The following is a 16,275-nucleotide window of genomic DNA, read 5'->3' as shown; positions in this document are numbered from 1 at the left end:
AATGAAAGATCCCACAGGCCGCAACTAAGACCTGATGCAGCCAAATATAAAATATTTTTTTTAGAAAAGTGGGGAGGGCTTCCCTGGTGGCACAGTGGTTAGGAATCCGCCTGCCAATGCAGGGGACACGGATTCGAGCCTTGGTCCGGGAAGATCCCACATGCCACGGAGCAACTAAGCCCGTGCGCCACAACTACTGAGCCTGTGCTCTACAGCTCACGTGCCACAACTACTGAAGCCCGTGCGCCTAGAGCCCGTGCCCTGCAATGAGAAGCCACCGCAATGAGAAATCTGCACATCGCAATGAAGAGTAGCCCCTGCTCGCCACAACCAGAGAAAGCCCACATGCAGCAACGAAGACCCAACGCAGCCAAAAATAAATAAATAAGAATTACAAACAGTGGTATTTTTCTTCTGCTCAACACTGTTTAATCTCTCTATTCCTTTTTAATTATAAATTTATTTATTTATTTATGGCTCTGTTGGGTCTTCATTGCTGCCTGCGGGCTCTCTCTAGTTGCGGTGAGCAGGAGCTACTCTTCGTTGTGGTGCGCGGGCTTCTTATTGCAGTTGCTTCTCTTATTGTAGAGCACAGGGCCTAGGCGCGCGGGCTTCAGTAGATTCAGCACGCGAGCTCAGTAGTCGTGGCTCGCAGGCTCTAGAGCATGGGCTCAAGTAGTTGTAGCACACAGGCTTAGTTGCTCCGTGGCACGTGGGATCTTCCCAGATCAGGGCTCAAACTGGTGTCCCCTGAATTGGCAGGCGGATTCTTAACCACTGTGCCCCCAGGGAAGTCCCATAATCTCTCTATTCCTTGATTAAATAAAATAATATGTGAACATCTTCAATGGCCATGTGAAAAAGTCAGGGGGTCTAGGAATAAGCACTAGTTAAGATTTCAAAGCTAGAAAGAAACAAAGAATCTTACAATGCATAAGGGGAAAGGAGAAAGACAACAGTAATTTAAAATATAAAACACTAAGAAAAATTCCACATTAATAAATAGGATTCTACTGGTTACACTTAAGGAACCATATTAATACTACATAATCTAGTAAATCCAAACATTTTCTTACAACTGCATTTTACCAACTGTAAAGTATAATACTGAGACCAACTCTCCTCTGGGAAGAACAATGAGGGTAGTAGCCTTGTACATTCTCTTTATCCTGACAAGTAGCAAAACAGGACGAAATTCCATTCATGTTATTCGGGAGAAAAAACAGTATTTTATGCAGCACCTTTTCTCCAAAATGATCAAAATATCTGGGGTCCCTATGTTGCACAGTTCCAAGAGAAGTTTATCATGCCAAAGTGACCCTGAAAGTGCTGCATTATAAGAATTACAAATACAGCAAATTTGAATCCATTATTCTGAGAAAAGAAAAAAAGAAAAAAAAAAGAGAACAGACCTACAAAGTGAAAATAGGTCAACTCAAGTAAGGTAAGTAAAAAAGCTAAACCAGCCTCTGAGGGGAAGTATTCGTGCACAGTCCCTCATTAATCCTGGTGCTTCCTTAAAAGCTTGATGTCTTTTGGGGTATATTGAAGCCTCATCTTCCAGGCCTTCCGACCACAACTTAACATTACATTAAATCATGTAAAATTATCATTTTTGTAGGTCAAAAATGGCTGAAATTGACAATTTCATATAATTGAACCTTGTAATTCATTCAACACAAGCAGGAATATATATGAAAACTTGGCAAATGGGAGTTCCTCTATTAAATGAACCAATAGCTTAGTTGACTGGAGTAAAACCCAAAGTTGTAGACACAATCCACAGCTGAATTGAGATTTCTTTCATAGCCCTCCACTCTGCTGGTCACAAGGCAAAGATCACTTTTTTTAAAGTTTCTGCCTGCAAATTGTATAAAACGGCTTTCATAAGTCTATTATACAGGGACTTCCCTGGTGGTCCAGTGGTTAAGACTCCATGTTCCCAATGCAGGGGGCATCGATCCCTGGTTGGGGAACTAAGATCCTGCATGCCCCACAGCACGACCTAAAAATAATAATAAAAATAATAGTAAAAAAAAAAAAAAAAAAAGTCTATTACACAGATGAGAAAAACAGGCCCTGAGACTTAAGTTACACGCCTGAAGGAACAGTAATCAGACATAAAACATGGACATGACAAGACCTCCCCTGAATTTAATGATTTCTGGTCCAGTGCTCATTCTACTATCTCATCTCTCTCTTCAATGAAAAATATACTCAAACCTACATACCCTTCTGCCTTATTCATATATGAAGGAAAACACAAATTAAGCCAAAAGACTGTTCAAAATAACCTTTAAGTTATAAAATTAAAACCTAAAGAACAGGGCTTCCCTGGTGGCGCAATGCTTAAGAATCCGCCTGCCAATGCACGAGACACAGGTTCGAGCCCTGGTCCAGGAAGATCCCACATGCCACGGAGCAACTAAGCCCGTGCACCACAACTATTGAGCCTGCACTCTAGAGCCCGTGAGCCACAACTACTGAGCCTGCATGCTGCAACTACTGAAGCCCACGTGCCTAGAGCCTGTGCTCTGCAACAAGCAAAGACACCGCAATGAGAAGCCCACGCACCACAACGAAGAGTAGCTCCCGCTCGCCGCAACTAGAGAAAGCCCACGTGGCGCAGCAGCAAAGACCCAGTGCAACCAAAAAATAAAATAAAATAAATAAGAGTAGGGTTTCCCTGGTGGCGCAGTGGTTGAGAGTCCGCCTGCCGATGCAGGGGACACGGGTTCGTGCCCCGGTCTGGGAAGATCCCACATGCCACGGAGCGGCTGGGCCCGTGAGCCATGGCCGCTGAGCCTGCGCGTCTGGAGCCTGTGCTCCGCAACGGGAGAGGCCACAACAGTGAGAGGCCCGCATACGGCAAAATAAGTAAACAAATAAACAAACAAACAAATAAATAAATTTATATATGTTTAAAAAAAACCTAAGAAACAGAGACTTCCCTGGTGGTCCAGTGGTTAAGAATCCACCTTCCCATCCAGGGGGCTCGGCTTCGATCCTTGGTCGGGGAGCTAAGATCCCACAAGCCGCAGGGCAACTAAATCCACGAGCCCCAACTAGTGAGCCCGCGTGTCACAACTACAGAACCTACACGCCACAACTAGAGAGAAGCCCGCATGTCACAACAAAGACCTGACACAGCCAGAAACAAAACAAATAAAAAAAAATTTTTTTTTAATGTAAGGAACAGAAATAGAGCTTCAAGTGGTTTGGACAAATGTTTACATACAAGTATGGAAGTGGATGGACTTATGAGCTTGGGAATGAAATAGACTAGCTGAATCCCAGTGATCCCTACTGCTGTCCCCTTTCCTAAAGTTCTTAATCCTTATCTGTAAAAGTACCTACTCTGCAGGGTTGTTTTTGAGGATTGAGAGAATGTTAAGCACCTGGAATAGTTTTCAATAAATAGTAGATGGTACTGTTACAGGGTTTTATTATCACAGAGTTAATAAAAATAACTTTTTGAGAAAACTTTTGTTTGTTAATACCACTTAACACTAGTAGTCAATGAAGAAAGAATTTGAAATGGGACAGGGACCAGCACCAGGTATAATGCCTTACATTGTACCAAACACCACTGTTGTTACTAATTCAAATTAACTCTATTACACACACTAACAAAAGAGTAATTCTAAAAGCATTTATGCATTCCCTGCAAAATAAGCCCCTTGAACAGAACTTTTGCCTGTTTTGTTTACTGGTGAATCCCAAGTTGTTTAGAACAGTGCCTGGTACATACTCTGAATACTAAGGCTTTTCAAAACACAATAATCTTGACACTCAAATATGTACCATTTTTCTTCTTCATGCACCAGCCTAAACAGAGGAGCTTCTCACTCTAAAATTAACTCATACCTTCCCTTAAAGAAGAGTAAAACGATTTTTAGCCTTGGGAATTCCCTGGTGGTCCAGTGGTTCGGACTCCACGCTTTCACTGCTGAGGGCCCAGGTTCGATCCACAGTTGGGGAACTAAGATAGCACGAGCTGCGCAGCCGGCCAAAAACCTCTAGCCTTAAAAAAATGGAGGGGCTTCCCTGGTGGGGCAGCGGTTAAGAATCCGCCTGCCAGTGCAGGGGACATGGGTTCGAGCCCTGGTCCGGGAAGATCCCACCTGCCACGGAGCAACCAAACCTGTGCGCCACAGCTACTGAGCCTGCGCTCTAGAGCCCACGAGCCACAACTACTGAAGCCCACGCGCCTAGAGCCCACGCTCCGCAACGAGAAGCCACCGCAATGAGAAGCACGCGCACCGCAACGAAGAGTAGCCCCCGCTCGCCGCAACAAGAGAAGCCCGCGCACAGCAACAAAGACCCGACACCCCCCCAAAAAAATAAATTTATTTAAAAAAAAATTTTAAACGTTCCTGATTAGCTTCTGATAGGTAGAAAACAGGCATCCTTTTACAACAACTCTACAACTTTTGACTGCAGAAAGGTATCTAGCCCACGAGTCTCAATACTGAGAGAGGGGAAAAAAAGATCCCTCTTACTGCATCAGAACTGGAGATTTCTCCTCCTAGAATTTATGAAGATACTCCCTCAGGCATGCAAACATGTTTACCTGTACTAGAACCAAAAAAAATGTAAAAAAGATTGGGGAAGTAAATGACCTAAGGTACATATGGGAGTGGGAAAAAAAAAGCTTAAAGTCAGTCTCTTTTCATAATTTCTCTAGAATTTGATACTGAAATTTAAAAACCTTAAAATTTTGTTTTGGAATACATGAGAGGTAAAATGAGCAGAAACAACCCATGCACTGATTCAGGAGAAGAGTTATACTATTTATTCAGATTTATTAATTTGATTTATTTTCCTAAGTCTTTGAACAGCCAAGAAACTCTCATCAAAATTGCAGCACTTTCATAGTAACGTATTTTAAAATTGTGGGGGGAAAGCTCTACTCTGCACAAAAAAATAATTTGTATTAATGAATACCTTTTGGAAAACTTATAAAAGCAAAATTATAACTGTCCTAAGTGATATATTATAGTCAAAGAGCATAAAATCTGTCAAAATTTTCATGGTAATCCTACTATAAATTTTTACTAATTTATGATTTAGCCCATTATGAGCAAATAAAATCAATCACATAAACTCTTAATAAGCAGGACACATTTCTACAACACAAAAGTATTCACAACCACCATTCCAAGGTCCTTAAATCTTCAAATGACTAACCACCAAGGATTTAGTAGTATTAATTGGTAGCTTATTTTAATATAAATTTATTTATTTTATTTGTTTTTGGCTGCGTTGGTCTTCATTGCTGCATGTGGGCTTTCTCTAGTTGTGGCGAGCAGGGGCTACTCTTTGTTGTGGTGCGCGAGCTTCTCATTGCAGTGGCTTCTCTTGTTGTGGAGCACGGGCTCTAGGTGCGCAGGCTTCAGTAGTTGTAGCGCATGGGCTTAGTTGCTCCGCGGCATGTGGGATCTTCCCGGACCAGGGCTCAAACCCGTGTCCCCTGCACTGGTAGGTGAATTCTTAACCACTGCGCCACCAGGGAAGCTCAAAATTGGTAGCTTTCTTTAATCAGAACCCATTCACTGCCCAAGGCTTATACTAAGCCTTTACAATCACATCTCACGATACTGGTTACACGTAATATTTTTTCCTAGTCAGTAACCTGAGACTGCTAACATGCAAATATTGAACACTGATTTACTTTTACGTTTTTGTACTATGGAACCTTTCATCCCAAACCCATACACAACAGGTGTTATATCTGCTAGGGAGATAAGTATATCCTCCTGAATATTAACCTGGAATTAATATCAAAAGAACTACAAAGGGGCTTCGCTGGTGGTGCAGTGGTTGAGAGTCCGCCTGCCGACGCAGGGGACACGGGTTCGTGCCCCGGCCTGGGAAGATCCCACATGCCGCGGAGCGGCTGGGCCCGTGAGCCATGGATGCTGAGCCTGCGCGTCCAGAGCCTGTGCTCCGCAATGGGAGAGGCCACAACAGTGAGGGGCCCGCGTACTGCAAAAAAAAAAAAAGAAAGAAAGAACTACAGGGACTCCCCTGGTGGTGCAGTGGTTAAGAATCCACCTGCCAATGCAGGGGACCTGGGTTCAAGCCCTGGTCCGGGAAGATCCCACATGCCGCAGAGCAACTAAGCCCATGTGCCGCAACTACTGAGCCTGCACTCTAGAGCCCAAGAGCCACAACTACTGAGCCCGAGTGCCAGAACTACTGAAGCCCACGTGCCTAGAGCCCATGCTCTGCAACAAGAGAAGCCACTGCAATGAGAAGCCCATGCACTGCAACGAAGAGTAGCCCCTGCTTGCCGCAACTAGAGAAAGCCCACATGCAGCAACGAAGACCCAACGCAACCAAAAATAAATTAAATAAATTTAAAAAGAAAAAAGGAAGAACTACATACCAGGGACTTCCCTAGCAGTCCACTGGTTAGGACTCCACGCTTCCACTTCAGGGGGCGCAAGTTCCATCCCTGGTCAGGGAACTAAGATCCTGTATGCCAAAAGGTGCAACCAAAAAATCAAGTACTACATACCTCAACATGGCCAAGGTATAGGTTATACTGCTTGGGAATAAATTTGGACAACCTTCATCCTCTGGATATGCAATTTTACAGATGAGTTAAGATTAAGGATTTTGTTTTGGGAACTAACCTTTATGCAAATGTAACTTGGACACTAAACCCATGAGAGTACACTTGCTAAGAATAACTCAAAAAAGGTACGTGGGTCTTCCCTGGTGGCGCAGTGGTTGAGGGTTCACCTGCCGATGCAGGGGACATGGATTCGTACCCCGGTCCGGGAAGATCCCACATGCCGCAGAGCGGCTGGGCCCGTGGGCCATGGCCGCTGAGCCTGCGAGTCCGGAGCCTGTGCTCCGCAACGGGAGAGGCCACAACACTGAGAGGCCCGCGTACCGCCAAAAAAAAAAAAAAAAAAAAGGTACATTAATCTCTAATATGAATGTAGATCAACAGCAAAAACATTTACTTCATCTCTGACAATGGGTAAAAGGAAATTTTCACAATTAAGACTACTACCTGATAATTATACTTTGCAGTTTACAAAACCCCACAACTTCATTATCACCCTTGAAATTAGCAAGCAAGGTAGATATCATTAATCCCCATTCTACAGATAAGGAATCCAGATGATTCCAAGGCCTTTGCACTACATTACATCCACCAAAGTATGAAAGTCATTTTTTTTTGAGTATTCTGACTTCCTAACAAGCCAGTTTAACAAGGTAACTATTTATTATAAATTTATTTATTTTGGGCTGTGTTGGGTCTTCGTTGCACACGCCAGCTTTCTCTAGTTGCGGTGAAAGGGGGCTACTCTTCGTTGAGGTGCCCAGGTTTCTCATTGCGGTGGCTTCTCGTTGCGGAGCACAGGCTCTAGGCACGCACGCTTCAGTGGTTATGGCACAAGGGCTCAGTAGCGGTGGCTCGCAGGCTCTAGAACGCAGGCTCAGTAGTTGTGGCGCACGGGCTTAGCTGCTCCGCGGCATGTGGGATCTTCCCGGACCAGGGCTCGAACATGTGTCCACTGCGCCACCAGGGAAGCCAAAAGTCATTAATTCTTATTCATAGTAACGTGTCTCCTCCAAATTTTTATATGTGAAGAAAAGGGCTTAACACATTTCATATTGCTTTATAGCTAGATAAAATCCTGTCCTGATCATAAATGAAGCCTACCAATGACAGATCTGCCCAGCTACTATGATGGATCGATCACTGGAAGAAGGGCAATGAATTCAAGATTAAATTCCAAAAAGATAAACCAGCATCATGATCATATGTTTTCTAAACTATTCAGGATTCAGTGTTCTAAACATAATGATCGTAACAAGACGTGGGTGAGACTTTAAAAATATTATTTGGAAAGTTCTAAACTTAAGACAGACCCTGCTGCTAAGGGTCTGCACCTAAGTTTTTTTTTTTTTTTTTTTTTTTTGCGGTACGCAGGCCTCTCACCGCTGTGGCCTCTCCCACCACGGAGCGCAGGCTCAGCGGCCATGGCGTACAGGCCCAGCTGCTCCGCGGCATGTGGGATCCTCCCAGACCGGGGCACGAACCCGTGTCCCCTGAATCGGCAGGCGGACCCCCAACCACTGCGCCACCAGGGAAGCACTAAGTCAAGTATTTTTAAACACATATCTAGCTCAAGGTAAACATACATAAAATCTACTTGCTTTGACACTATCAGTCTGATTGACTAGTTAGTATGCCAGTAATCTCTATTTTCAGCAACTACTGTATACTTGACTTTTCCAGCTCCCATTTGGGGGAAAGGGGAGTGAGAGGAGGAAAGCTTTCACTTTGCCTTTGATCTGTCTTATGTTCTGCCAAATAATAACGTCATTTGAAAGAAGAAAACCAGTATTCTGGGGATTCAGATCTAAGATATCTTGGTGGTAGAGGGATGGACAAAGCTTAGGAAACTTTCTAAATGAGACAACTAGTAGAAACAAATGGTCTTAAGTAGGACGACCATAGGGCAAGTTTGCAGTTTCAACACAATTATGAATTGGCACCCCTTCATTTCAAGGTATCCTGACTTGAATAAATTATGATGACCCTTCTATTATTATAGCAGCTGTTATTACAACTTAGTAAACTTAAATGAGCTTCTGAAATTGTTCCTAGGACTTGCATGAATATTTAGTTAATGAGCTCAAAGTAATGTTATCTTGGCAAACCAATTTGTCAACTGGGATGCATCTGTATCAAACTGTTAACTGACCATTTCAAAAACCGTTAAAACAATTTTGTTTCTGTTCCCCACTACCCCTTAATAGATTCTGCTTGACAGCTAACTAGGCTACTATTTGGAACATTTAAGAATCATTTGCCAACCTCCCTGCCCCCCAAATTTTTATGACTATATTAATTTAAGGGCTGCATTCATTAAGACTAAGGTGAGGGGCAGAAACATTTTAGAAGTACTTTACAGAAATGCATGGCATTAAGTTATATCCCAATATAGAAATTGTGATAAAGCAAAAAACCTAAATATAAACACATTCTGAGACTACCTAAAATTCATCACTCTAACTTCATTCACTGTGCCTTGTTTTCGAAAGAAAACGAGGTTTCTTTAGAAAAGTATGAAGATATCTATTTACAATGGATACGAGTCAAGTCATAATACCAAAACATATTACATGAAGTAACTGCTAAAAAAATAAGCATACCCCTCCTCCCACAAGGCACAATTACACATGGGTCTTCTGTGAGTGGCTCAGGAGAAATAAGAGTACCAGTCTAAAGGTCATCAGACCGACAAGTTCTGGCTTTGCCATATACTTGCCAACTAATCATGTGATACAGGAAAATTAAAAAAAAAAAAATTCACTAAATCTTCTCAAATTCACTTTCCTGAACCATAAAATGGAATTAACATTACCTACTTCAATATCACATCAAATAAGTAAAAAATTTTCTGCAAGTGGTCTGTGAAATGTGAAGTTCTATATAAATATGAAATTATATAACGTAAAGTTTAAAATTTTAACCTTTATCCTATGCCTCTCACTACTGTTTAAATACACTTTACTTAAATATAAGGCTAAAAAATTGCTGGAAAATCAGCCTTACAGCCCTTTTTTTTTTTTCTTACAGCCCTTTAAAAAAGAAAAAAAAATCATGCTTTCAGATCAGCTTCTTAAAGTATTTGAAACTCATTTGTAAAATTAGATACATTAGTTCACTGTGCTGAAATTTCACTTGCTATACCAGGTTAAAGTCAAGAAATTTTTTTAATATTTCATATTCCCTTGACCAAGCTATAAAACAATTATGAAAAGCCTGCTTATTCATATGGACTTTCAGTGGGTTTCCCTGTACTTAATGAATCCAAAATTTGCTCAGTTTGGTATCTGTGTTCTTCCCCATACTAGAATTCAAAGGTGAAAAGGGTACCTAGAGATGTCCACAGTAAGAATTTACCCCATCACCACCTCAAATTGCAATGATTCATGATTTCCTTATATTCTATAGTTTTGTAAGCCAACAGAATAGACTGACTTATATATTGTGTATATGCACTAAAGTATACACAAAAGAGCATCTACCTTAAATACAAAGACCAAAAGCTACTTGTAGGAGGAATTTTTTAATTGCATTATCCAGCTCTGCTTATGTTTAGGTAGGAGAAATGTATTCAATAAAGTTAACTCCATTAACTGAAATAGCAATTAATTTCAGCATTAAGTGAAATAGCAACAATAAAAATTATTACTGGCCTATAGTCAAAGAACTGATAATTAACCCGTGCTTTTAAACTCATTACTAAAGTCGATTTACTCTTATCCATTTTTTTTTCCTAACAAGATGTATATTAAGGAGCTAATTCAAAACATGCCCCCCATCCCTCACTGACTACCAAAATAAGCCAGAGATGAGGCTCTGGTGTCTTAAAAGGACAGCTCTCATGTGACAGAACAGATGCATTCCTGGTGTTGCGCTCACAGACTCAATCAAACATGACCATCAAGATGTTACCCCTACCTCATGTGGAGCTAATCATCACATGGAGAAGAAAAGTGAGAAAAGGCCAAAACCAGCACTACCCCACAACCCAAATGTAGCTTATGCTGACCGCTCTATTCTCAAAAAATGTAGAAAGTACTCATTTTCCCCCCCTCTGTATTCCCCACTTTTCCATACTAATATGGTTCATATACATGAGAAGTTAGGACTTCAGAAATGCTACAAGATGATGGGCTTGCTTAATATGGTTATGAATGATACAAAAACCATCCCTTAGACTACTGTTGTTACATGATAAGATGCTAGATTTAATCTTCAAAGTGAACAGTCCTAGCCCCAAACTTCAATATTTCCCATCTGCAACACCAAACTGTCCTTTTCCTGAACACAGCTTAGCTCGTCCTCCAGTACCATTAAATAATCTGCATCAAGTGATTCCAATTCCCCAGGACAAAGTTAAATGATGCCACAAAAAAGTTTAAGTACTAGGTTAAACAAAACACGCAAGATAAAAGCTAAAGGTACTGCAAGAACAAGGAAAAAAGCCAATATGTATATCCAACTACACCAAACCAAATCATCAGAAGCACTCTTCACCTTCCTGATACCTGACAAATTGGCAACTATAACTATGGGGTCATTTTTTTTGTGACCACAAACAAAACTGAATTATTGCACCCAATAAAAGAGTGGACAAAGGTAGAGAATGATTCCTAATGACTGTCTTCCTCTTCTTCCTTTCCAATGAATCCCTCCCAATTTTGTGCCCAAAAGTCACAAGAGATCCTCTCCACCTGGGAGATCCTATATACCTCCCACCCTTAGATCCTGAAGGGACAACCCTAATGTTTAAACAACGGTAAGGATGTGGCTCTACAGTCCTGCGTTGAATAACAAATTAAGCCTTTGGTCAAAAATCCTCAACACCCAATTCCAAAAATATGATCTTCACACTAAACTGTCACTTACTTGGAAGCTACAATCACAAGCTTCCAAATCAGTTTTTAAAATAAGTTCTTAAAAAAACCTTCCTCCATGTCCTTTTTGGTGATCACAGCAGGTTTACTCAAAGCCTAAATCCCTACAGAACAAAAAACATTCAAATACAATTTAGAGTTTCTTCCCAAGGGCACTAGTAGATTAAGAGGGGAACCTATTTGGGGCAGGAGAGGGGAAGAAGAAAAAAACTTCCATTACAAGCACACCTACATTTGTTTGACTTCTAAATACTGAAATAAAGACAAGTCTGACCTTGAGCTGTATTTCCCCATCTTATTCCCCTCCTCCTCCCAACAGAAATCTTGTTCAATACAAACAGCAATTTAAGGATTTACAAAACGAAATTTAGTGATCTTTCCTAAATTTGAGTTCAGGTCTTTTCTAATTTTCAAATTCCTGAATCCTAAGGTATGACGACACACTGGGACTAGCACTGAGGCTATTCACATGACCAAACAGGCATTCAAGGAAAGCAAGGTTCCCACACAGCATGTTAAAAAATAAATGGTTTAATGAAGAAAAATCTAAAGATCACTGACACTTGATTCCAACCATGTCTCACCCCACAACAGCATTAAAAACACAAAAAGCATACATATGATTTTTTGTTTTGATAATACTAGTTTAACGGATGTGGGGGTAATTCAAATACCTAGGTCCAAAATGGGAGGAGGGAGGGACCCAGGCCGGGAGGGGCAATTAAAAAAAGCAGCAGTTTGGGACTGAGCAAACAGACACAATGGCCACTTCGATAAAGTTCTGAAAAATGACTATAGCACCTTTAGGGACAAAGGAGCAATGAACAAAGAAGAACTGTTCGGATCTGTACATAAAGCCGTCTATTAAAACTGAAGAAAAGAAAACAGGATCTGCTGGGATCCTTTATGTTCTTAATACAAAAACCCAAGTCTCTGCTGAGTGCTTTGGGATAAGTGAATATCCCCAATGAAGTACGAACACGCATTCCAAGCCAGGGGAGTCAACCAAAATAGTTACTACACGTTATTTGAAAAAACTTTATTTTTCAACAGGTCCTTCCATTTGTCATAACGCTGCGTGTAAACAGGAAAGTCATCATTTTTAAATACCGGTAGATTGAAGCACAGGCATGGAAAAGGAACTAAGAGTCATTATCTCCTTGTTTCCTGTTCAATGTTCTATCCAACAGAACCCACAACTTATGGAGCCAGAAAATGATTACAGAAACTTCGAGCTCTCTGGGATAAGTCTGAGGACAGGGAACGTGAAAGAGATTTTTCTAGACCTCCCTAGAAAAAAGCGAGGTTGAACGGAAAGCCTAAAAAACCCCGCTACAAGGTGTGCCGGCCTACGGGAAGGAAATCCGACCGTAGCATCTCAGCTGGCCTCCGCCCAAGGATGAACTGCAGTGATTCCCACTCTCTCCCCCCTTCTCCCACCCTCATCCAAGACGGCCCACCACCACAAGCCCAGAGAAGCCCTCCGCTTGCTAGAGTTCTCCTTTGTGAGACTCCACAGCCGCCGCCCCACTTTGGGCCTCCGGGGAAAAGCCACCGCCCCCACCCGCCATATTTCCCTGAAAGGCGCCCGCGCTACAGCGCCCAGTCGCCACTCTCCCCCATGTGGCGGGTGTTTCTTCCCTCATCACGCCACCAAATTGTTCACCACGTCCCAAAACCGGCCCAGAAACTCCCCTGGGGATTGCTCGCCCGGAGACAGCACCCGCCATCTCCTCCCCCGCCCCCGCCCCGAGACTCACCCTCCCCCCCAGCCGCCATTTTACAACCAATTCCTCCACCCTATGGCCTTGGTCTCCTCGGCTCGCGAATGTCTGCAGCTGAGGACTCCGAAAGGGTCAAATTCCTGAGCCTGGAGCCTCCTACCGCTCCGGGAGCCCAGAGGCCATTTCCTGCTTCCCGAATCCACGTCCCCGGGCTAGGCTTGGAGACGATGCCGCCATTTTGTCTCCTGCTCCCGGCCTCTGTGGGCGGCGGCAGAGGGTTCGAGAATTCCAGCCCCCCGTTGCCCCGCCAACTCACCGTCGTATCGCTCAGCCTGCTCGGCCAGCTTCGCCTGGTACACCAGATCCTCCCGATCATCCATAGCGGCAGCGGCTCCGGCAGGGTCTGCGCGACGGATGGAAGCGGATAGCGTCTCCAACTCTCAGCCTCTCGCTCCGCGCCCGGGCTGCAAAAATGGCGGCGCCTCAATCCGGGACTTCCGCCTGCGCACGCGGACAACTGCTCAGCTCTATGGCAACCGCTCCCTGGCAACTGGCGCGGGGGGCGGGTCCGCGAGCTAAGCGCCCGAAGAGGCTGGAACCAGCTAGACGCCCCTCCTCCGTGGGTTCATCGGCTGCTCTAGGCGGGAACTGTGACTGCGGGGAGGGAGAGCGCCACGAGGGAGCGAGGGAGGCCGGGTGAGGCCAGCTTGGACCGCTCCAGAAGAGAGTGAGCAGGAGAGCCTGGACGCGGACTGAGAAACGAGAGGCTGTAACGGTTTTTGAAATGGCAAGCCTTCCTCTCCGAAACCAACTTCTCTCCCATTGCCCCTGTTTTCTCAGCCAAGCCCAGTCCTGGCCCTTATTCAGACCCGTTTAACTCCGGGGTTAAGAGTTGGGCCCTGCTGTAGTTGATAGGGGAAGGAGGGCTGCAGTTTTCACACTTGACCTTCGCACTTTGCAATCTTTTCTGTTCCTCTCCCTCAATCGCCTTTTTCCCTTTAGGCCCACCATAGGTAGGAATGGGGAAGTTCTTAGAGGAGCCTGGTCTGGAGTGCAAGGTGCAGAAGAGTAGGTCCAAGATCAGATTGAGATACAGGAGGCAGGAATGGGAAAGAACCTGGTCTGTTTTGCTTCCCAATGGATTCGCAGCACCTTGTACTCAGTACAGTATGTGTTGCAAGACTAAAGCTCAGGTAATTAGAGCATATGCCGTGTGGTAAAGTCTGCAATGAATGTAGAATAAAAAGCTTGGAACAAAATTATGAGGAGACCTGGATGGCAAGCCGAGAAGTGTGCACCTTATTCAGTGGGCGCAAGGAAGCTACTGTTTGATGATTTTTTTTTTTTTTTTTTTTTTTGTACGCGGGCCTCTCACTGCTGTGGCCTCTCCCGTTGCGGAGCACAGGCTCCGGATGCGCAGGCTCCGGATGTGCAGGCTCAGCGGCCATGGCTTACGGGCCCAGCCACTCTGCGGCATGTGGGATCTTCCCGGATCGGGGCATGAACCCGTGTCCCCTGCATTAGCAGGCAGACTCTCAACCACTGCGCCACCAGGGAAGCCCCCGTTTGATGATTTTGCGAGGAGGATGACACCGTCATAGTTATTCTCTAAAAAGATTATAAATATTGTATAGCAGTAATTAAGAGCAGCATGAATTATCAGGTTATTACAATAATACAGGCAAAAGGTAATAGAATAGCAGTGCAAATGTGAAAGAAAGGACAAATAGGAATAGTACTACAGAGGGAAACCACAACAGTTTGCAGCTAATCAGACTTGAAGACCTTGTGAAGGGAAAAAAATTAAAATTGACCTTCAGTCTTCCCACCCTGAGTCACTGGGATAATCAGTGGCAGTACCATTAACAACAACAAAAAAAAGGAATGCTAGGAAAATTTGCTGATGGAATGCAGAGAAAAACGTGAGCTCCTTTTATCACATGTTGGTTCTAAGGTTCTCACATATCACTAAAGTAGAAATAACAGGCATGGAATTGGAAAAGGGGACTGGCATTGCAAGCTGGAGGGAGGCTGCAATGGAAGCAGCTAGAGAATGTGTGGAGGTAGGAGGACAAACAAAACCTTGGAGAATACTTACTTTCAAGTGATAGGAGAAAGCAGAAGAGCTAGCAAAGGTTGGCTCCTTAAGCCCCTTCACACTTTTAATACACCTTATCAAATGTCAATGATGAATGATTAAGAATCAAAAGACCTGGGTTCTAGCCCTAATTCTATAACTAAACAAATGTGTGACCTTCAGAAAGTCATTTCACCTCTGAGCTTCATGTTCATATGTAAAGTTAACTGGAGACCATATGTTAGGCCACAAAACAAGTCTTAATATTAAAAGATTGAAATCAGGGCTTCCCTGGTGGCGCAGTGGTTGAGAGTCCGCCCGCCGGTGCAGGGGATGCGGGTTCGTGCCCCGGTCCGGGAGGATCCCACGTGCCATGGAGCGGCTGGACCCGTGAGCCGTGGCTGCTGAGCCTGCGTGTCCGGAGCCTGTGCTCCGCGATGGGAGAGGCCATGGCAGTGAGGGGCCCGCATACTGCAAAAAAAAAAAAAAAAAGATTGAAATCATACAAAGTGTCTTGTCACAATGGAATGAAGTTGGAAATCAATAAGAGAAGGAAAACTAGGAAAATCTGCAGATATGTGGAAATTAAATAACACTCTTAACTAACTGATGGCTCAAAGAAGAAAATACAAGGGAAATTAGAAAATACCTTGAAATGAATAAAAATGAAAATACACTATACCAAAAATTATGAGATGCAGCAAAAATCCTGCTAAGGGAAATTTATAGCTGTAAATGTCTACATTAAAAAGAACGGGACTTCCCTGGTGGTGCAGTGGTTAGGAACCCACCTGCCAACACAGGGGACTTGAGTTTGATCCCTGGTCCAGGAAAATCCCACATGCTGCAGAGCAACTAAGCCTGTGTGCTGCAACTACCGAGCCTGCACTCTAGAGCCCACAAGCCACAACTACTGAGCCTGTGTGCCACAACTACTGAAGCCCATGCACCTAGGGTCCCTGCTCCGCAACAAGAGAAGCCGCAGCAACAAAAAGACCACGCACCACAACAAAGAGT

General features: G+C 43.7%; 1 protein-coding gene across 1 annotated transcript in view; it reads right to left on the bottom strand.

The window, feature by feature from the left end:
- YWHAE (tyrosine 3-monooxygenase/tryptophan 5-monooxygenase activation protein epsilon) overlaps positions 1-13,681 on the bottom strand; it is a 43,915-nt gene extending 30,234 nt beyond the window's left edge. Inside the window, exon 1 of the mRNA XM_082603703.1 lies at positions 13,498-13,681. Within this exon, the coding sequence (XP_082459829.1) occupies positions 13,498-13,561 (64 nt within the window). The 5' untranslated portion in view covers positions 13,562-13,681. The remainder of the gene's footprint in view (positions 1-13,497) is intronic.
- Between the last annotated feature and the right edge of the window lie 2,594 nt (positions 13,682-16,275).

Source organism: Mesoplodon mirus (genome assembly GCF_964341445.2).
Source record: "Mesoplodon mirus genome assembly, chromosome: 18".
Taxonomy (NCBI): Eukaryota; Metazoa; Chordata; class Mammalia; order Artiodactyla; family Ziphiidae; genus Mesoplodon; species Mesoplodon mirus.
The sequence above is the reverse complement of the archived record's forward strand: the minus strand, read 5'-3'. Positions and strand labels throughout refer to the sequence as shown.